The 22289-nt window shown below is 36.5% G+C and overlaps 1 protein-coding gene across 1 annotated transcript in view; it reads left to right on the top strand.

The window, feature by feature from the left end:
- The window catches only part of LOC132304581 (uncharacterized), a 31145-nt gene extending 12600 nt beyond the window's left edge, over positions 1-18545 (top strand). Inside the window, exons 5-9 of the mRNA XM_059802336.1 lie at positions 8419-8689; positions 17377-17435; positions 17539-17623; positions 17953-18041; positions 18542-18545. Of these exons, the coding sequence (XP_059658319.1) occupies positions 8419-8689; positions 17377-17435; positions 17539-17623; positions 17953-18041; positions 18542-18545 (508 nt within the window). The remainder of the gene's footprint in view (positions 1-8418; positions 8690-17376; positions 17436-17538; positions 17624-17952; positions 18042-18541) is intronic.
- The last annotated feature ends 3744 nt before the right edge of the window (positions 18546-22289 follow it).

Raw genomic sequence — 22289 nt, 5'->3', positions numbered from 1 at the left:
TTCCATTGTCTATTATATCGGACAGGGATTCGAGCTTTGTATCTGGATTTTGGAAGAGTTTTCAGCAGGCTTTAGGTACGGAGTTACACCTTAGTACTGCTTATCATCCTCAGACTGACGGACAGACTGAGAGGGTGAATCAGATTATGGAAGATATGCTTCGGTCGTGTGTTCTGGATTTCAAGGGCCACTGGGAGGAATATTTGCCACTTGTGGAGTTTGCTTATAACAATAGTTTCCAGAAGACTATTGGGATGGCCCTTTTTGAGGCGTTATACGATCAACCGTGTCGATCACCTGTTTGTTGGATGGAGGTTGGAGAGAATCGATTCTTAGGTCCTGAGTTCATCAAGGATACCTCTGAAAAGATTGCTCTTATTCGAGATCGCATGCGTACTGCCCAAAGTAGGAAGAAGAGCTATGCTGATCGTCGCACTCGTGCTTTGGAGTTTCGGGTTGGGGATCAGGTGCTACTCAAAGTGTCACCTATGAAGGGTGTAATGCGCTTTGGGAAAAAAGGGAAGTTGTCACCGCGGTTTGTCGGTCCATTCATGATTACGGATCGAGTTAGAGCTGTCGCTTATCGGTTGGCGCTTCCAGATAACTTGGACCGCGTTCACAACGTGTTTCATGTTTCCATGTTGCGAAAATTTCTGCGCGATGAGGATCGGTATCAGCATATCGATGTTGGGGAGATTGTGTTGCGGCCGGATGCAACTTATTTGGAGCCACCATGTCGTATTGTTGATCGTCGGGATCAAATCCTTCGCAATAAGGTTATCCCTTTGGTTCGTGTGTAGTGGAGTCATCACAATGAGGCTGAGTCCACTTGGGAACGGGAGGATGTCATTCGCTCGCAGTTTCCTGAAATATTGGAAGAAGGTAAGAGCGAATTCTGAGGACGGAATTCCTTTTGTTAGGGGGGAAGAATGTAATACCCCTAATTTTAAAAGGATAGTCTCGGCATTTATTTATTATTTTTATTGTATTTTTGCGTGATTATTTGGTTTAATTATTTTGTTTAATTGTTTACCTATGTGTCATGTATTTAATTGACATTTATTGTTTAAGTGTTTTAATTGTTTAACTGGCATTTATTGTTTAATTATGAATTTTCTTTTTGTTAATTATTTCTTGTTTTCTGTATTTGGATTGGTTTGGTCTTTCTAATGTGTAATTGGTTTATTTAAATATTTTAATTAGATTAAATTATAGACTAAATTAGTATTAGTTACTGTATTAAACCGAGTATCTTATAACCTAGATAGCTTTAAGAGCCGACAGTGAGTATAACCTAGGTTTTTATGGGCCGAGTTATACATGGATTAGGGTTTAATCATTAAGCCTATAAGTATGTGTGTCACGGTGGTTTAGGGTTTTTAGAATAATTAAACGTAATTTCTGTAATAAAAAAAACAGAGACCGTGGGATACAGAGGGAGAATAGAGAGAGATAGGAGAGGAAGGATAGGTGGGAGCAAGGTAGAAGGAACGTGGGTTTGTGGAACAGCAATGGGGAATTGAACGGGTAATACAGAAACTGGGAACTTAGAGTTTCAAGTCTGAAACTCAAAAGCAAGTTCTTATCTTCCTCCTTCCCTTGGCTCGTGTTCTGTGCACTTAGATTATCTCTAGGGATGAACTAATTAATAATTGAAACTTACGTGTTTATTATATGCTCTGTTGATGATCTGGTTGCTTGAAAATCAAATATGTTTACAGGTGGTGCATGTTTATTTCAGTTCTATTCAGTAAAGCATGTTAAACTCTGTTGTAGTTTTAATTATCATACTTATTTTTATCTTCTGTAAACGGATCATGGAGATGTTATTGGGATGATATAAGACTCCTGGGTGCAGGGGTGAAGAGAAACAGATGGTTGGATCATAACTGATATTGCAAATTGTTTACAGTGTTGCTTTTCCAAGCATGCTAGTTTAAGTGGCTTGATTAAATTCTGTGATTGTTTTCAAAATTATTGTAAACAACCTTGAGGGATGCTTCTAGACTAAATTAAGACTCCTAAGATTAGTTTTAGAAACCAACGGAGTGGTAGGAACTGATCAGAGAGGGAGCAGACGGACTGAAACGAAGCAACGGGGAACAAGGGTTCTCAAAGGAGGTGAGAGCCGGCTCCATGGATGTGGGAGCCGGCTCCCACAACAAGTAGAGCCGGCTCTAAGGACTCCTAGAGCCGGCTCTAGGCTGAAAGAGCCTGCTCCCAAAATTTGGAGCAGGCTCCCTCTCTAATTTACGATTTTATTTTATTTTATTTTTTAGTTTTTAAGGTACTGTTTAGTATTCTGGGCACTGTTTGAGCTTTTGGATGTTCCTAATGGATTGTGGGGACTTTACAGAGGATTTGATTACTTGATTTTAAGTGTGATTAAACTAGTTGATGCATGGTTTAAGTCTCTAAGGTAAAAGATAAAACAGTATAAAAGCGTATGACTTAATACACTATTATCGGATGGGACGGAATAAATTGTTTAGGTTAATTTAGCAATTTGTTGGACTATAATAAGATTATAGAATTTGTTCTAAATGCATTATAGAGTCATTGATATATTGGATTGGGTCTATGCATGCTTTGGATGCTAGTTGTGTAAACTATTAAAATGTTTCCGGCAACTACATGGTTTAATTCTGGGATTTAAATTGCTGAAATCTTAAATACTTTTCTGCAATTATTTGGATGGTGGTTTTTGGTCTGTAAATTATTGAACTGCTAAATATGTTGTAATTTACATGGATATGGAGGATTGTATGTACCGGTATGGGACGGTGACATATTAGGGACGGTTTAGCTCAAAACGCATAAACCTAACCTATTGGATTAATGGAATGGATTGAAAGATATCAAAATCCTAATTGTGACTAAGTCAGATCAGCTGTAACCAAGTTTGATGACTTCCTGGATTAACGGATGGTAATTAAGTCATATCAACTGAATAAGTTGAGTGACTAACTAGTTGGTTTATTGTATATCAGTTTAAATTATTGTTGAATTACATACCCTGGATTTGGACGGACTTTATATATATGTTTATGGTACCACGAGTGGAGCTTGAGTCTCAGACTCGTTGGTTAGGGTGCGTATATGCAGTGGATGCGTAGCTGGTCATAATAGGTAGAGGTTGATGCGCACTGAAAAGTGCGCATTTAAACCCGTTAAGCTTAAGCATTCTAGTACCTTTATCTATCTTACTTTGCCGTTTTAGACTTATTACGTGTTATTTATATTTTCAGGCACTAATCTCAAAATTTAGCTAACTCAGCCAAATAAGAGCTTAATTGAAGCAATCCTGAGATAAACCAAAGGAGGGAGCAAAGTGGAAAAAGAAAGGAGTAAAAAGGAATCAAGTTGTGCAGCTGAAAAATTCGATCGATCCAACTTAGAGTTCGATCGATCGAACATCTATGATCGATCACAGTACCTCTTGATAGATCCAACCTTGGCCTTTGCTGAAATTCCAAGTTCGATCGATCGAACATCACCTTCGATCGATCGAACCCTATTTTGTCCTATTCAAATGATTGATCTTATCCACAGCTATACGCCTACCAACCACTTTTGTCTTTTTCCCCATAAATATCTTGAAAATATCCCAGCCTTGTCATTATTCGGAGGAGTCAGACCACTTCGATCGATCCAAGATGCAGTTCGATCGATCGAACCCATTTTCGATCGATCCAAGTTAAGGTTCGATCGATCGAACTTCCTCCAACGAGAAAAAGTTAAAGTCCCGCTCATTTATTCCGTCCTTCATCCAATCATTGGAGAATATGCCTTGCACGACCACAGCTCATCATGAGGTGTATTTGACCTACCTATATAAGGAATATGATACACTTTTTGAGAAAGTCTCTTATCACACATTGAAAATTGATCTTAGAGGCTATTCTTGGAGAGGAAGAAGGGAGGAAGCTAGAGCAACCTTTAGAGGAGACCTTCATCATCAAGGAGCACATTTTCACCATGGATTTAGCCCTTGAGGGTTGGACCTTCATCATCATGAGTGGCTAGGCATCCTTTTGGGGCTAGAGTTAGCCCCAAACATGCTTTCTTTACCTAATCTTGTGTAATTTTGAGGGATTTGTGTTGTAATGCATATTTTGACTCTTGAACTTATGAAGATCTTGATTATTCATTGAGTTATATGGATTAATGCTTCTAATTGATCATTTTCTCTATCTATATGTCTATGTATGCTAGAGTAGACGCTCACCTCTAGATTTAATGTTATTGATGCATGTCTATGTGTATTAATGCCTTTAATCTTGAGATTGTCAAAATATGAAGTTCTTAATGTAATGCTCTTGTTATGTCTCTAGATGGTTCATACTTATTCCTTGATGGATTGTGCTTCTCTTTTAAGTAGTGTAGTGTTAGTTGGGGAAACAATTCATGCTTGTTCTTTGATGTTCCATGCTTTTGAATGCAAGAAGCATATGCTCTAATATTGTGGTGTAATGGAATTTTGAGCTTAATGAAGGATTAATGACTAGTTATGATATGTTGTATCTTTCACATGTGTTTAGACAATTTATTCCTCTCCCAATAGATATTTTGTACCTCTCACATGATGTTTAGATAATGCATGTTTAACTAAATCATCCTTATGGATTGCTTGGACTATGAGCTTAATGAAAGGTTCAATGACTTGAATTGTTATTTTGTTATCTTCACATGATGTTTAGACAATATATTCCTCTACCAATAGATGTATTGTGGCCTCACACATGTTGATTGATACAATTTGCATTTGTTGAGTCACCCTTACCAATTGAATGTCTTTTACACACACAACATTGTTGCAACACATTCATTTCCCTCATTAGTCACTTGATTATGGTTTGGAATAGTATTGTTTGGTGGTGATCTCTACACCCCAAGACCTTTCCTTCTTACTTACTCTTTATCTTATTGCATTGCTTTATTATAGTTTAGCTCATTTAGTATAATCAACCAACCAATCAATTGTGTGATCACTCGACCTACTAACCCTAATTACCATAGTTTCACAATTAGATACACCATCAAATCCCTTGGGACGATCCCTACTCGTACTATCTATATTTTATATAGAGAAAGGTAGTAGTGGCTTTCTATAAATGTAAAACTTGGCCACATCCTAAATTCACAACTCTTCAAGCTTGACTTGGTATCACGACCCTTGTAAAGAGGCTATCGGTCAGTTTTTGGCGCCGTTGCCGGGGATTTTAAATTGGCAACGTCGAATTGTGAAATTCAATTAGGATTAGTACTCTTTTGATCATGTCTTTACTTTCTTTTTATTTTCTGTTTTTTTTTATTACTTATTAAGTTTGTTCTTCATTAACAAGGTGCATTGAGTAAGGAGCTAGCAAAGAACTTCAAAGCTAAGGAGCAAAGCAAGCAAAAAGGAAAAAAAATGTTAAAAATGAAGAGTTGCTAAAATAAAAAATAAAAAAAAATAATAATAAATAAATAAATAAATTTGCTAAGCTAAGTTTTTAAATTTTGAGTTAAAGTACTAAAGGACCATTGTGAGACCTTCTTACTCAATCTCCTTAGTTAAATCGGGGGCCCACGTGGTGGCATTGCATATCATTGAAAGCATGGGAGTATGGGAACTATTGTATATGGAGGAAGTTGTTGATATTTGACTTGTTGTGAAGGAGAAGTGTTTGTTTGATTGCTTTGTTGTGATTTGTAGTCTTTACTTGATCATTCACTCTAGGCATTCACATGGAAAACCTAGAGGGTAATCTTGGCTACCTAGACCCGCATTTCATGCAAAACCTCCCTCCCGATCAATACGGTCTCGGAGCTCAAGCTCCAATGCCTCTAATGGTACTTCGTGACTATTATGATCTCCATGCATACCATGCACCTTCTTGTATCATGTTGCCTAATTTCGAGACAAATCAATATGAAATCAAGCCTGAAACTATTCAATTGTGTCCACTTTTCTATGGTCTAAATGATGAGGAGCCTTATAAGCATCTAAATGAATTCTTTGAAATATGTTCCACCATTAGATACATGAATGTTCCGGAGGAAGTGATTAGACTACTCCTTTTCCCTTTCACACTCAAAAGCAAGGCAAAGCATTAGTTCAATACTTTGGAAGCAAATTCTATAACTTCTTGGATGCAAATGCAAAATGAATTTTTTAAAAAAAATTTATCCCATGAGTTTGACCAATACTATGCGTACTTCAATTAGAACTTTTTCTCAAAAAGAAGGGGAGTTATTACATGAGGCTTGGGAAAGATTGAATGACTTGCTAGGGAAATGCCCACATCATGGCATTCCAAAATGGCAAGTGGTTCAATACTTCTATGAGAGCCTATCCGACATTCATAAAGACATTATTGATACATCATGTGAAGGATCATATTTTAGGAAACATGAGGATGACATTTGGCAACTCTTTGAGAAGATGAGCGAAAACTCTTTACAAAAATTTTATACTTCTCAAATTGACCATGAAAGAAAAGAGAAGAAGAAAAATTCTCAAGTTTGTCAAATAGAGAGTTCAATGGGAATTGTAGCAGAGATTAAAACTCTTTCTCAAAAGTTTGACCAATTCTTGTTAAATCAAAAACCGGCTAACAATTCATATCCTTATCATCATACCTCTCAAATGTATGAGCCTTGTATGACATGTTCAAGTGTTTTGCACACTACTTTTGATTGTCCCCATGGACATGCTTATAATGAACACTATGAACAAGTCAATGCTACATTTGCTCATCCCTATTCCAATGCTTATGTTCCAAGGTGGAATGAACATCCAAATTCTTTTCAAGCTCAGAATTTTCAAAATAAGTACATTCCACCTCACAAGAGAAATGAAAGTTTTCAAGGGTTCACTCCTTCATATCATCAAAGAATGAATAATTCTTCACATCCTCAAATGTATGAATTCCAAACGGAGCATCATCCTCCTCATGCACTTCATAATAATTCTACATTTGAAGGTAAGGTTTTAATGGCTTTGGATAACCTAGAGAAGAACACAAATTTGTTGCATTCACACTCTCAATCTATATCAAAGGTAGAGTCCCAAATCGGGATCATAGCTAATGCATTGAATGCAAAGGAAGTGGGTAAGTTACCTAGTCAACCCGAGAGGAACCCAAAAGCTCAATTTTGTGTGGAGGCAAACTCTACATCGGAGAATGCCTCACAAGTTCAAACACAAGCAATCACTACTTTGAGAAGTGGTAAGCAAGTTGACAATAAGGTTGAGTTGCCAAAGGAGGATAGTGAATCGGTGCAACCAAATGTTGTCACTCATCAAAATTCCAATTCCATACCTATCTCTTTGGATGAGAATGTTCCAAATCGGAATACTCAATCTTCATCATCTTCTCAAGTGCCAAAATATCATGAGCCAAAAGCTCCTTTCCCTTATGCTTTGAGAGAAACCTCGCCTCAAGAGAGGCAAGATGGGAAAATACTTGACATGATGGATGTTTTCAAGCAAGTGAACATAAATCTTCCCCTCTTAGATGCAATTAGGCAAATGCCGCCTTATGCCAAATTCTTAAAAGATCTTTGCACACAAAAGAGGAGGAACAAAGGACAAGGTCCTAAGCAAGTGTTCATCACGGAGCAAGTGAGCTCCATTCTTCAACAAAATACTCTACTCAAATGCAAAGACCCCGGTGCTCCAACCATTTCATGTGTAATTGGAAATCACGAGATCCGTAGAGCTCTTCTCGACTTAGGATCAAGTGTTAACTTGATTCCTTATTCTATGTATGTCCAATTGGGGTTAAATGAGTTAAAGCCAACCTCGGTGGTGCTTCAAATGGCCGATAGATCCGTCAAAACACCTAGGGGTATGGTTGAGGACATCCTTGTCAAAGTAGACAAATTCTACTTTCCGGTTGATTTTGTAGTGTTAGACACCGAACCGGTTGCTAATCCCACTACCCAAATCCCAATCATCTTGGGAAAACCATTCCTTGCCACCACCAATGCCACTATCAATTGTAGGTCCAGAATCATGGATCTTTCTTTTGGCAACATGTTGGTCAAACTCAATGTTTTCAATGCAAGTCGACATCCCATAGATAAAGATGAGTGTTATGTTATTGATGTGTTAGATGAGGTTGTTGAGGAATCAATTCCCACAATGCATGAAACAACCGCTTGAGGATGATCTCTCATCTCTTTTATCCGATGATCCTCTTGCCTCATGTCTTCTTGAAATGTATGAGAGTTGTGGGTTTGATAATGAAAATTCAATCAATAAAGTAAGCAATATAATGGAATCCGTAGCAAGTTTGAATTGTCCACCATGGAAAACTCCAATTGAGCCTCTTCCTTCACTTTCTAGTACTCCTCCGGTTCCATCTTTGGTATCTCCACCAACTCTTGAGCTAAAAACTTTGCCTTCTAATCTTAAGTATGCATTTCTAGGTCCTCACGACACTCTTCCGGTGATGAGGACCAAGAAAATGCTCTTCTTAATGTACTTAAAGAAAACAAAGAAGCTATAGGGTGGAGTGTGGCGGACCTTAAGGGAATTGATCCTTCCATTTTTATACATCGTATACTCATGGAAGAGGATACAAAACCCTTTTGGGATGCCCAAAGGAGATTGAATCCTAACATGAAAGAGGTAGTTAAGAAAGAAGTAGTGAAGCTTTTGGATGCCGGAATCATCTACCCAATCTTCGATAGTAAATGGGTGAGTCCCACACAAGTAGTTCCCAAGAAGTCGGGAATTACCGTGGTTGAAAATGCTAAAGGTGAGGAAATCTCTAAGCGCACCGCCAACTCATAGCGTGTGTGCATTGATTACCGAAAATTGAACGCCGCCACTAGAAAGGATCATTTCCCTTTGCCCTTCATTGATCAAATCTTAGAGAGATTGGCGGGGCAATAATACTATTGCTTCCTAGATGGATATTCCGGTTACAACCAAGTGGCCCTTGACCCATTAGACCAACAGAAAACCACTTTTACATGTCCATTTGGCACATTTGCTTATAGACGGATGCCTTTTGGTTTGTGTAATGCTCCTGCTACATTTCAAAGGTGTATGATGTCTATCTTTTCGGATATGGTGGAAAAGTATCTTGAGGTCTTCATGGATGATTTTTCTGTTTTTGGGTCTTCCTTTGATGCTTGCCTCAAAAATTTGGACTTAGTGCTTAAAAGATGCCGTGAAACAAACCTTGTTCTTAGTTGGGAAAAGAGCCATTTCATAGTTCAAGAGGGAATTGTTTTGGCTCACGTCATATCTAGAAGAGGAATTGAGGTAGATAAGGCGAAAGTTGAACTCATCTCTAAACTAACCCCACCTTCAACGGTGAGGGAAGTTCGCTCTTTTCTAGGTCATGCTGGCTTCTATCGCCGCTTCATCAAGGACTTTAGCAAAATCGCTAGACCTTTGTGCAATCTTCTTGCCAAGGATACTCCTTTCGTCTTTGATCAAGCATGCCTAGACGCCTTTCATAAATTGTGCACTTCATTGTCATCTGCTCCTATCATGCAACCTCCTGATTGGTCTTTGCCTTTTGAAATTATGTGTGATGTTTCTGACTATGCCATGGGGGCAGTTTTGGGCCAACGAGTAGGTAAGCTCCCTTGTGCCATATACTATGCAAGCAAAACCTTCTCAGGAGCTCAATTGAATTACTTCACTACCGAGAAGGAATTACTTGCTGTAGTATATGCTCTTGATAAGTTCCGCTCTTATTTGCTAGGATCTAAGGTTGTTGTTTACTCTGATCATGCTGCATTAAGACATCTTTTAACAAAGAGGGAAACAAAACCTAGATTGATTAGATGGATTTTACTCCTCCAGGAATTCGATTTTGAAATCAAGGACAAAAAGGGCACCGAAAATGTGGTTGCTGATCATCTTTCTAGATTACAAATAGAGCCTTTCCCTAGTCCTCCAATTCATGATTCCTTCCCGGATGAACAACTTTTTCAAGTCTTAAATGGAATAATGCCTTGGTTTGCTAATATTGTGAATTATTTGGCAATAGGCAAGCTTCCAACCTCTTGGTCAAAGAACGACAAAAATCGTTTCTTTGTCAACATCCGGAATTACTATTGGGAAGACCCTGTTTTATACCGCTATTGTCTCGATCAAATTGTGAGAAGATGCATTCCGGAGAGTGAAATCCCAAGTGTCCTAGTGTTTTGCCACACACTTGCATGTGGTGGGCATTTTAGTGCAAAGAAGACCGCCCTAAAGGTTCTTCAAAGTGGGCTCTTTTGGCCCACTATTCATAGAGATGCCTACAACTTTTGCAAGTCGTGTGAGAGGTGTCAAAAGATGGGAACAATGTCTAAAAGAGATATGATGCCATTAACCAATATATTGGTTGTTGAAATTTTTGATATTTGGGGCATTGATTTCATGGGTCCATTTCCCATGTCATATGGTTATCAATACATTCTTCTTGCCGTTGATTATGTTTCTAAGTGGGTTGAGGCTTGTGCTACCGAAACGAATGATCACTCCGTAGTCATTCAATTCATTAAATCCAATATCTTTGCTCGTTTTGGTATGCCAAGGGCTATGATAAGTGATGGAGGAAAGCATTTTTGCAATCAATTCTTGAAGTAATTATTTCTTAAGTACTCCGTCACTCACAAAGTAGCCACTCCCTACCATCCTCAAACAAGTGGACAAGTTGAAATGTCTAACCGGGAAATTAAGCATATCTTTGAGAAAACGGTTAACACCACCCGGAAAGATTGGTCAAGAAAGCTAAATGATGCTTTGTGGGCTTACCGGACGGCATATAAGACTCCCATTGGCATGTCCCCTTATAGAATTATTTATGGGAAGCCTTGCCATCTTCCGGTTGAGCTAGAACACAAAGCCTTTTGGGCAGTTAAAAAGCTCAATTTTAACCTAGCCAAAGCCGGAGAGAATAAGCTACTTCAATTGAGTGAATTGGAAGAGCTAAGGCACAATGCTTATGATAATGATAAGCTCTACAAAGAAAGAACCAAAGCCTTCCATGATAAGCATATTGTGAAGAAGTCCTTAGAACCCGGTCAAAAAGCTTGGCTTTTCAACTCTAGGTTAAAACTCTTTCCCGACAAATTGAGAACCAAGTGGGAAGGTCCCTATGAAATTATCTCGGTTGCACCGCATGGAGCGGTAGAGATACAAGACTTGAAGAAGGGGAACATCTTCAAGGTGAATGGGCAAAGATTGAAACCATACATAAAGGGTCAAGTCTTTCAAAGACATTTAGAGGCTGCAAATCTTATTGACCCGGTGTATGAACATATTGATGAAGATTCTGATAAGAACTTAAAAACATCTTTTGAGTTAAATCCAACAAGTTCTTCCAAGAACCATTTGTTGGGTGGAACTCAAAACATTTCTCAACCCAAAAAGGAGGGGATGCATCACAAAATCTTTGATCCGGGCTGAAAGAGCCCAAGGTCTTGCTAGAGACGTTAAAGACTAGCACCGAAACTCGTAGGATGTCAAAACCCTATTCCTCCCTCATTTCTATCTTGCATTTTGATTCTTGCGAAGTCTAGATACTATTTTTGTGGTTCATATACATTGGAAGGAACTGAGTAAGGGATTGCATGAGCATTCAAGTCATTTTAAGCATTTAGGCATAATTTCGATCGATCCAAGTTTTGGTTCGATCGATCGAACATTGGTTCGATCGATCCAACTATGGACTCGATCGATCCAGCTCTCATTTTGCACCCAACACTTAGAAAAATTTTGGACCTGCATCCAAATTCTAAAATGCATGCTCTCGGGATCTCCAAATTTTCAAAAGTTCGATCGATCGTAAACCATTTCGATCGATCGAACTATCTTTCGATCGATCCAACATGTGGTTCGATCGATCATGAGACCCAACACTTAGAAAAATTTTGGACCTGCATCCAAATTCCAAAATGCATGCTCTCGGGATCTCCAAATTTTCAAAAGTTCGATCGATCGTAAACCATTTCGATCGATCGAACTATCTTTCGATCGATCCAACATGTGGTTCGATCGATCATGAGTCCCAACACTTAGAAAAAATTTTAGGCCTCATCCATTTTTCAAAAATGTATGCTCTCGGGACTTTTCAAAATTTTTCATGTTCGATCGATCGAATTCCAAGTTTGATCGATCCAAGGTTCCAACACGTGTCAACTCTTGAGCCCTTAAACTTGTACATTCTTTATCCTCTTCGATCGATCGAAATCTTTCTTCGATCGATCGAAATTTACATCTCATTAATTTAATTTTCTTTGATTTTTCAAAATTCAAAATTCAAATTCAAAATTAAATTAAAAAAAAAATTAAAAAAAAAATATCATTTCTTAACTATGATGTATTGCACTTTATTATCATTTCTTATCTATGATGGATGTTTTATGATTTTATCTTGATCTATCACTGTTTGATACATCAGGTGCATCCCAATCGCTTCAGTGAGAGAGTACCACCCGATTTTTCAGGACCACCTTACACCTCTCTCTATTCTCTATCTTTCATCCCATTTACACTTGCATGTCCACTGTGCACTGATTATCCTACTTTGTTATCTAATGAGTTTATTCGAGTGCAAACTTTTCAGGACCACAGTTTATCCCAAGTTTGGGGGGGCCATGTCACCCACTTTGGATACTTCTATCCCGATCATTCATGTCTACAGCACTGGTATACTCTTTCCTTTGTTCTCTTCACACATTGAGGACAATGTGCAGTTTAAGTTTGGGGATATTGGTGTATGTTTCAGTGTTGCTTTAAAATTCAAATTTTGAGCATATTTTGTGTATTTGAGGGATATTTCTATACTTAGTCCATTTCTAGCAATGATTTTGATCTTTTGAGGACTATATTGCTTTAAATTTAAAAATTGCTTGACTTGAGAGTCCAATACTCCTTATATGCCTTTTGAATGCCATTTAGGAGTAAATTTTTCAAAAAAAAAAAAAAAATTATTAATATCATGCTTGCACTTATGGTCCACATAATCCTGATTCTGTGATTGTTTTGAGATTCATTCTAGGATTCTACACTAGCACCGGCGCACGCTAGCATTCAATTATGGGGTACATGCTTTGTTGATTATTGAATTGGTTATATTCTAATTGGGCTAGTAGTGCATTGAAAGCTTTCATTGTTGATAAAGGTGGATAACAACCCCTTTTCATTGAGTAGCCGGGATTCTTGCCTCATTAAGCAGTGAACTTCTCGCGCCGAAAGGTGGAGGGCCCAAACTCTAGGTTAATAATTGAAAAAAAAAAAAAAAAAAAAAAAAAAAAAAAAGAAGAAAGAAGTTGCAAAAGCAATAAAAGTGAGGACTTCTCCCAAAAGGCGAGAAGTGGGAAATGATTAGATGGTTGTTGTCTTGATTTATAGCCTAGTTGATTTGAGTTTGTAAGTCCGTTGGGGTGTCTTAACACCTAATGCCCTAAAGCCATCTGGTTTGGGAGTCATTGACCTAAAGCTCGCTACATGAATCTTCTAGAAAGCTTAAAAGATCAATACATTGCACAATATTTCCATCTTTGATCCTCAATAAATAAATAAATAAATAAATAAAAGAGTGAAAAGAATAAGCGCACCTAGAACAATAAAGCTTTAATAAAAGGTCCACTCTCTTATCTTGATGATCGGTACTAGATTTGTGTGCTAGTTTGAGGGTAAGGATGTGATTACTTCTCTAGTTGGCTAAGATAGCAACACACTTGATGCCGGACCTCTCACATGGATTCTAGACTTGTTTCGATTTTCATGATCATTTTCTTGATATGTGGAGGACCATACTTGCTTGCTTGATATTGAAATTTTGGGAGATTGCTTAGAAACGGTTGAAAAATTGCATACTTGAGGTAGTTTTCTCCCAATGTTTGTTTGCAATATTGGTGCCTCTTTTGAAAGAATGAGCTTAATGTTTGTGGGTACCATTTCTGGAAACCCTCACGAGACTTTACTCGTCCACTAGGGGTAACCTAGGGGTTTAAAAGGCTTGTTGCATATGCTAAATGCAATCGTGTTCCCTACGAAAATGGTGTTATCATTTTACTTGCTTTCCAGTTTATACTTGTATAGTTGTTTAATTCATTCCTTTACTTCTTAGTTCATTGCTAGGGACTAGCAATATTTAAGTTTGGGGGTGTGATGAGCACTGAAAAGTGCGCATTTAAACCCGTTAAGCTTAAGCATTCTAGTACCTTTATCTAGCTTACTTTGCCGTTTTAGACTTATTACGTGTTATTTATATTTTCAGGCACTAATCCCAAAATTTAGCTAACTCAGCCAACTAAGAGCATAATTGAAGCAATCCTGAGATAAACCAAAGGAAGGAGCAAAGTGGAAAAAGAAAGGAGCAAAATGGAATCAAGTTGTGCAGCTGAAAAGTTCGATCGATCCAATTTAGAGTTCGATCGATCGAACATCTATGATCGATCACAGTACCTCTCCATAGATCCAACCTTGGCCTTTGCTGAAATTCCAAGTTCGATCGATTGAACATCACCTTCGATCGATCGAACCCTATTTTGTCCTATTCAAATGATTAATCTTATCCACAGCTGTACGCCTACCAACCACTTTTGTCTTTTTCCCCATAAATATCTTGAAAATATCCCAGCCTTGTAATTATCCGGAGGAGTCAGACCACTTCGATCGATCCAAGATGCAATTCGATCGATCGAACCCATTTTCGATCGATCCAAGTTAAGGTTCGATCGATCGAACTTCCTCCAGCGAGAAAAAGTTAAAGTCCAGCTCATTTATTCCGTCTTTCATCCAATCATTGGAGAATATACCTTGCACGACCACAGCTCATCATGGGGTGTATTTGACCTACCTATATAAGGAATATCATACACTTTTTGAGAAAGTCTCTTGTCACACATTGAAAATTGATCTTAGAGGCTATTCTTGGAGAGGAAGAAGGGAGGAAGCTAGAGCAACCTTTGGAGGAGACCTTCATCATCAAGGAGCAGATTTTCACCATGGATTTAGCCCTTGAGGGTTGGAGCTTCATCATCATGAGTGGCTAGACATCCTTTTGGGGCTAGAGTTAGCCCCAAGCATGCTTTCTTTACCTAATCTTGTGTAATTTTGAGGGATTTGTGTTGTAATGCATATTTTGACTCTTGAACTTATGAAGATCTTGATTATTCATTGAGTTATATGGATTAATGCTTCTAATTAATCATTTTCTCTATCTATATGTCTATGTATGCTAGAATAGATGCTCACCTCTAGATTTAATGTTATTGATGCATGTCTATGTGTATTAATGCCTTTAATCTTGAGATTGTCAAAATATGAAGTTCTTAATGTAATGCTCTTGTTATGTCTCTAGATGGTTCATACTTATTCCTTGATGGATTGTGCTTCTCTTTTAAGTAGTGTAGTGTTAGTTGGGGAAACAATTCATGCTTGTTCTTTGATGTTCCATGCTTTTGAATGCAAGAAGCATATGCTCTAATATTGTGGTGTAATGGAATTTTGAGCTTAATGAAGGATTAATGACTAGTTATGATATGTTGTATCTTTCACATGTGTTTAGACAATTTATTCCTCTCCCAATAGATATTTTGTACCTCTCACATGATGTTTAGATAATGCATGTTTAACTAAATCATCCTTATGGATTGCTTGGACTATAAGCTTAATGAAAGGTTCAATGACTTGAATTGTTATTTTGTTATCTTCACATGATGTTTAGACAATATATTCCTCTACCAATAGATGTATTGTGGCCTCACACATGTTGATTGAGACAATTTGCACTTGTTGAGTCACCCTTACCAATTGAATGTCTTTTACACACACAACATTGTTGCAACACATTCATTTCCCTCATTAGTCACTTGATTATGGTTTGGAATAGTATTGTTTGGTGGTGATCTCTACACCCCAAGACCTTTCCTTCTTACTTACTCTTTATCTTATTGCATTGCTTTATTATAGTTTAGCTCATTTAGTATAATCAACCAACCAATCAATTGTGTGATCACTCGACCTACTAACCCTAATTACCATAGTTTCACAATTCGATACACCATCAAATCCCTTGGGACGATCCCTACTCGCCCTATCTATATTTTATATAGAGAAAGGTAGTAGTGGCTTTCTATAAATGTAAAACTTGGCCACCTCCTAAATTCACAACTCTTCAAGCTTGACTTGGTATCGCGACCCTTGTAAAGAGGCTACCGGTCAGAGGTGTACCCTGTTAGGTCTAGGTACTCATGCCCACCTTTGGGTGCGTATTTGCATGTTGTCTTCTATTCAGGTTGAGACCCCTATTATAGACTAGTGAATGTCCCTTAGTGTAGATATATTTATACGTATGGACTAGATAGATATTGTGAGGTGTCTACGGTGTATCTGCGTATCGGGTCACTGTATGGATTGCAGTTAGATTAGAACTTGCTCGTGGGTCTGACCCACTCTTTCATTATTCTTTTCAGGTACAGGACGGTTCCAGCCTTAGAGCTTGATCATGCTTGTCGAGGACAGTCTCACCTTCATCTGATTACGTAGGACTTCTCTCGATATTTTTAGCATTATCTATTTTCAGTTTTCAGTTTCAGTTGAACTTTTGGTTAGGGGTCCATCAGTGGATTCCCAAGTTGTAACCTTGAAGTTTTGGGAGGATTGGAGTTTTATTATTTCAATTACACATGGAGGGTTTTATTATTATTATTTTCTTTCAGCTTTATTCTATCTTTATTGTTTCTTTTTGTCATCTGTGTTCATTTTAAAATACTTTAATTGTTTGATATTCCCTCGGGTTTGGGCCTGGGGCTGATCAACCCGTGTCTCGGATCCGAGGGGTATCACATTTAAGCTACCGGTGTGTTTGATAGCATTGTTCTTCGCATTCACTGTGTCTCTAACAATTTTATTGTCTTTTTCCAAATCGTTGGAAAATGAACTATTTCATGATTTGATATGCAAGCTGAGCGTTATTTCCATACATCCTTCAGCTTGACGAGGAGTGTTAACATCTAAATATTATTATAGGAACTCTTAAATTACTCCTTGATAGTGGCGTAGCCACATAAGGACAAGTGGGGGCATAACTCAGTTAAAAAAAGCCTGTATAGTTTTCTGGAAACAGTTTTTTGTTTTCTGAGTTCTTGAGAACTGTTTTTAGAAAACTGAGCCAATCAGGCCCTAACTTTTGGAAATATTTTGCACAAAGTGACCGTTCTCATACTTGAATCTCTCTCTTCAAGCTTGTCAGCCCGAGCTTTTACCACTACACCAAGCACTGACCCCTGATTTTAAAAATAGCCTAGGACTTTTGCTGGGGAACTTCCAGTTTTCAGATTTGGATTGTGGTTTGATACGATGGTCTGTTCTCTATTTAGTTTCATAGTTCCTATTATATGTGTCTCTCCATTAATTTGGTGCAGTTGGCATTGGCTGCTTTGCGCAAGTCAAATGAAGTTCATGGTGTTTTTGACTTTGAGAGGTTTGAATTGCTTCTGCAAGTATTTAACAAATTAATTTCTTGCAGCTCACCTACCTTTCTTGGCTAAAAAATTGTTTTGTTTTGTCAAATGATTTCTGTGCAGATATCTTGGGAGCATCCTCTCTCACCAGCATCCTGCACACACCATCTCAGAGCTCACTGTTCCTCTTAATGCCATTGATTTTTTGGTATGACTATATCAAGTCAATTGTAATTCAATTTAGTTATGATGCATACTTCTTTTCTTCTTTTTCTTGGCTATATTATTCCTATTTTAACTCTGTTCTCTAAAAATAGTTCAGAAGAACAAGATATTTTAGCTGTTTCCAGAGAAACAGAAAGGCTTTTCTGAAATTTTGTTTTAGCTCAGTCAACCAAATGGATTTTAGATATACTTTTTTTGGTTCTTTTCATCTTTGGGGAGAGAAAATTGCTCTCAAAACACTGAACCAAGCATTTCCATGGTTCTGTTAGCTCCACATACCTACTTTTAACTTTTTGCTGGCTTTCATTATAGGCAAGTAAACTTGAGACCCCAACTGCTGCGGATATGAAGCATGTTGACCGGAAGCTCAAATCATGTCGGCATCCTGGCTCACATGACAAGTACTATATTTACACTTGACATATATAGAAGGAACCATTTTTGCTTATCACGTGCCTGTGTGTGTAGTAGTGATTATTGTTAATCCAATCTTCTCTCTCGTGATAATTCATTGATTCAGTAGTAAGAAACGGAAGCACAGGTCCAGAGAGAGTTCAAACGCAATGCATAACATGCCTTCAGCACTGTATGTTCTGCCACATAATTTTGGTTCTCTTACGTCTTACATAGTCTGGTTTTAATTTTTCATTTGGGTGCATCTCATTACCAGTTTTCACTAGGAATCAATAATGGTGCGACATCATGCTACCAGAGGTTGTACCTTTGTCACCTAGAAGCACATATATTTTAGAAATTTTATCAGTTTTCCTTACTTTTGCTGTGATTTTATTTTGATGCAAATACAAGTCTCTTCTGACATGATGTGGCAAATTTGATGGGTGACCGGATCTTTTTTCAACTTGCGGTGATACTGATGTAATGTTTTTTTCTGTGCTTGCAGGTGAATAATGTATGTATACCTTTTTCTCCTGATGTTTGACAGGTTCTATATTGGAAATTCCATTCTAGGGAAGTAAACCCTGGTGTAATAGAATCATAAATCAGATAAGATAGTAAGGTTTTCTCTAATTTGAAGTAGGTATAAAACATTACACCTGTACTTGCATCTATGAATTCAACAGTTAGGCGACATCGTGGTTATCCATGGAGGATCTGCTATATGTTCTTTCATTAATGCAGTTTTTCTGTAATTGGATATAATTTCCATCATATTCCCATTTTTTAACTCAGCAGCCAGTTTCTTTGTCAAATTAAGAGAGTTGTTAAAATTTTCATAAAATGAGTTGTTCACAAAATCATGTTTGGCATAACTCAGCACTTTTTTATGTTCCGGTTAAATGGGTCAAGTGGCGATGGTGGGTTGTTGACTTGTTAAATTAAATGAACCAAGAGTCACAAAGAAGAGCAAAAATTCACATGCAGAGCAATAAAGCAAGTTACCAACAAATTCAGAAATTTTAATTCATTCTCTCTGTCACTTTTAATTCTTTCTTTTTTATCACCTTTAGAAGGGAAGTGAATAAATTCATAATTGTTAAAAATCTAATACATTCAAAATTACTAATTCAATAATAAACAATCAGTCACAATTCAAAATTTAATAATAAACAATCAAAATTTAATAATAAACAATCAGTCACAATTCAAAATTCAATCACCAAAATAATAATAATAATAATAATAATAATAATAAGAAAAAATAAATAAATTCATGTAATAAATTGATAAGACATAATTAAGAGTGGGTCATAGAATTGATACTTTTTATGTTAGAAACTTCTAATTTGAATTGTATGATTATATTATATTATATATATATATATATATATATTATATAAATTAACATATATATACATAACATATATAAATATACATATATATATACATAACATATATAAATATATATATATATATATATATATATAACATATATATATATATATATAACATATCGGTCCTATATTTTTCTGATCTCACAAATTTAGGCCCGAATTTTTGTACACCCCTACCACTTTTATCCTTTCATTTCCATTTTCCAAACCATACCTCTTTCAAATCCTAATCCTTAAGTGATAATTATTCATAATTTACCCTTAAGTGATAATTATTCATAATTTTCAAACCGCCTAACTGTTTAAAAAAAATAATCTCAAATGGTCCATAATTCCTAATTAACTTTTTAAGTGATAATTAATCATAATTTTCAAATTTCATGGTTTTCATGGTTATATATCAAAAAAATCAAATTTTATTTGGTATATGAGTAAGTGAATATTAGGATGATATTTAAAAGAAAAAAATAAAAATAAATATTGAGATGATAATTATTGGATCTATATATATGTAATAAAATTTAAAGAAAAAAGAAAAGAAAGATCTCTAATAAATAATAAATAAAAATAAAAAAATTTGAACTAAAAATCCCATCGATCCTAACTATGAAATAAATCAACGTCAAGAAGATCCCACGAGAAAGGCAGGTGTGACCATCCATCATGAAGATCAGATGAGAAAGGCAGGTGGGACAGTCCATGAATGGCAATTCTGTAGCTGCGGAGAACATCAGGGGTCTCAATGTTGACGTTGCTGATCCTGAGCGGGGCCGAGGCATGCACCACCAGATTCTTCCCCTCTTTCATGGTGGGCAACTCCGTCAACGGCGGTAGCCTCTCCAAATCAGAGGCGGTGAGCAACATGTTGGGCACGATGTGGAACCTCAAATTGCGAAGGTAGATATTGAAATTACAAGAATCGTGGAGGGAAGCGTCGTCGAGAGCGAACAACGTCATATTGTGAAGGCCCACTAGTTGATCGTACTCCCCCAGCAGCGCTACACTCAGCCTGCCATAACCGAGCGCCTGCAGACGCACCATCGCACTATTTAGCATCATCGCCATGGAATAAAGGAATGTCTCTGTCTCTGGGTACTGCTCAATATTGGGTCGCGGCTGATAAGGTACCAAAAACCGAGCACTTATCATTGATTGCTCGCACCGCGGGCACTGTGTGCATGGGTCCATGAATCCTTCTGTGGTTGAGATCGAGATCGAGATCATGAAGATAAAGATGGATGCTATTGAAACAGCTTTAGCCATGGGTAGGTGTAACAATTTGTTTAACTAAAAAGCAAAAAAATAAAAAATGAAAATAAGACTCACTCAAATAAAAAAGAACAAGTATAATGCTTGTAGGTCCATCCTTCTATTTATATACAAAAACAAGATGAAATTATGGTAAGATTCTTTATGCTTGACCGTTATTTACATATAAAATTCACTCCATATACAATTCAAGTTTATTTCCTTCTACAATTCTTTCCATGTAGAATTTTTCCAATCCAAAACTTCTTTTCATTTAGGATTCTTTACTATATAGGAATTGATTAATCTTGGACCATCTAACCCGAGAACCTGTCACTAATATTTTTGGTAGAAAAATAATTAAAAAATACCTTATGAGGTTGCTTATTCTCTATTATATATACCCTAATATATAGGAAGACACTGAACAAGCCGTGACACTCTGAATATACATGGTTTGTTTGCTTTTAAGAACTCCTCCTCTTTTGGTAACACTTAGAATATATTCTATAACATGTTACTCTGTTTTGTTAGAATATGTTCTATAATTAATATATACATATAACATTACTTTATATGGTAGCTTTTTTAACCTACCCTTATTACCATATTTAACATTATCGAATATATATATATATAACATTGATAACGGTCTTAACTTACCCTTATTACCATATATAACATTATTTTATATGATAATGACTTGCTCTCCACACATTACTTTTCCTATATAAACCAACCGCCATGCAGTCTTCTCTCACACACATCAATACAATATAGAATTCTCTTTTATATCTAAGAGTAACAAATATGTTATCAATTTTACTTTTTATTTTGTTTTTTTACATCTATATTTATCTATGTACTAATATTAATTTTCATGTTATATCTATAATGAGTTTCAAATCCTTTCTTATTATAATACTCTTAAATTTTGGTATAACCTAAATAACTATAAATTCAAATAAATAGATTTTTAAAAATTGAGAACGTTTTTGTTACCAATAAAAAATTATTGCCCGACTTCATGTCTAACATAAACTCCCACCCTCTTCTTAGACCCCACGCCTAACACATTGAATAGTTGAAGATGATTATCCTTCAACACATAAGATTAAATGATATATTTTTGTGAAAAAAATGACAGTCAAAGGAGTTTATGAAATTTTCCATTTCTTTAATTAATAATGCCCAGAGGTTGATTTAATTAACAAACTAAACAATGAAATTCAGAATTACATGAAATCAAAAAGTGGATTAAAAACATGCACAGTACGCAACAGCACCAATGCATGACCCTTTGTGGCTAGCTACTTTTGGAGATGAAATTTTGAAACCAAATTATATCAATTCATTCCTTTGCATCTTACTTTGAAGAAACATGCTTCAATAAAAAATAAAAATAAAAATAAAAAAAAACTGAAATCTCATTTGTGAATTTATGTTTATGTAATTTATTTTACAGTTTTTTAAGATGGATTTTGTTTTTTGATTTGGTGGAATATGTGAAATAAAATGGGTCTCTTCATTCATGAAGCTCTCTCGTATATACTTGTAATAGCATAAATTTACCATATAAATAACTCTTGAACAATTTGCCGGAAGCCT

The sequence above is a fragment of the Cornus florida genome, unplaced genomic scaffold, assembly GCF_030987335.1.
Source record: "Cornus florida cultivar Cherokee Brave unplaced genomic scaffold, ASM3098733v1 CherokeeBrave_3.0.0_Hap2_Chr04, whole genome shotgun sequence".
Lineage (NCBI taxonomy): Eukaryota > Viridiplantae > Streptophyta > Magnoliopsida > Cornales > Cornaceae > Cornus > Cornus florida.
The sequence above is the reverse complement of the archived record's forward strand: the minus strand, read 5'-3'. Positions and strand labels throughout refer to the sequence as shown.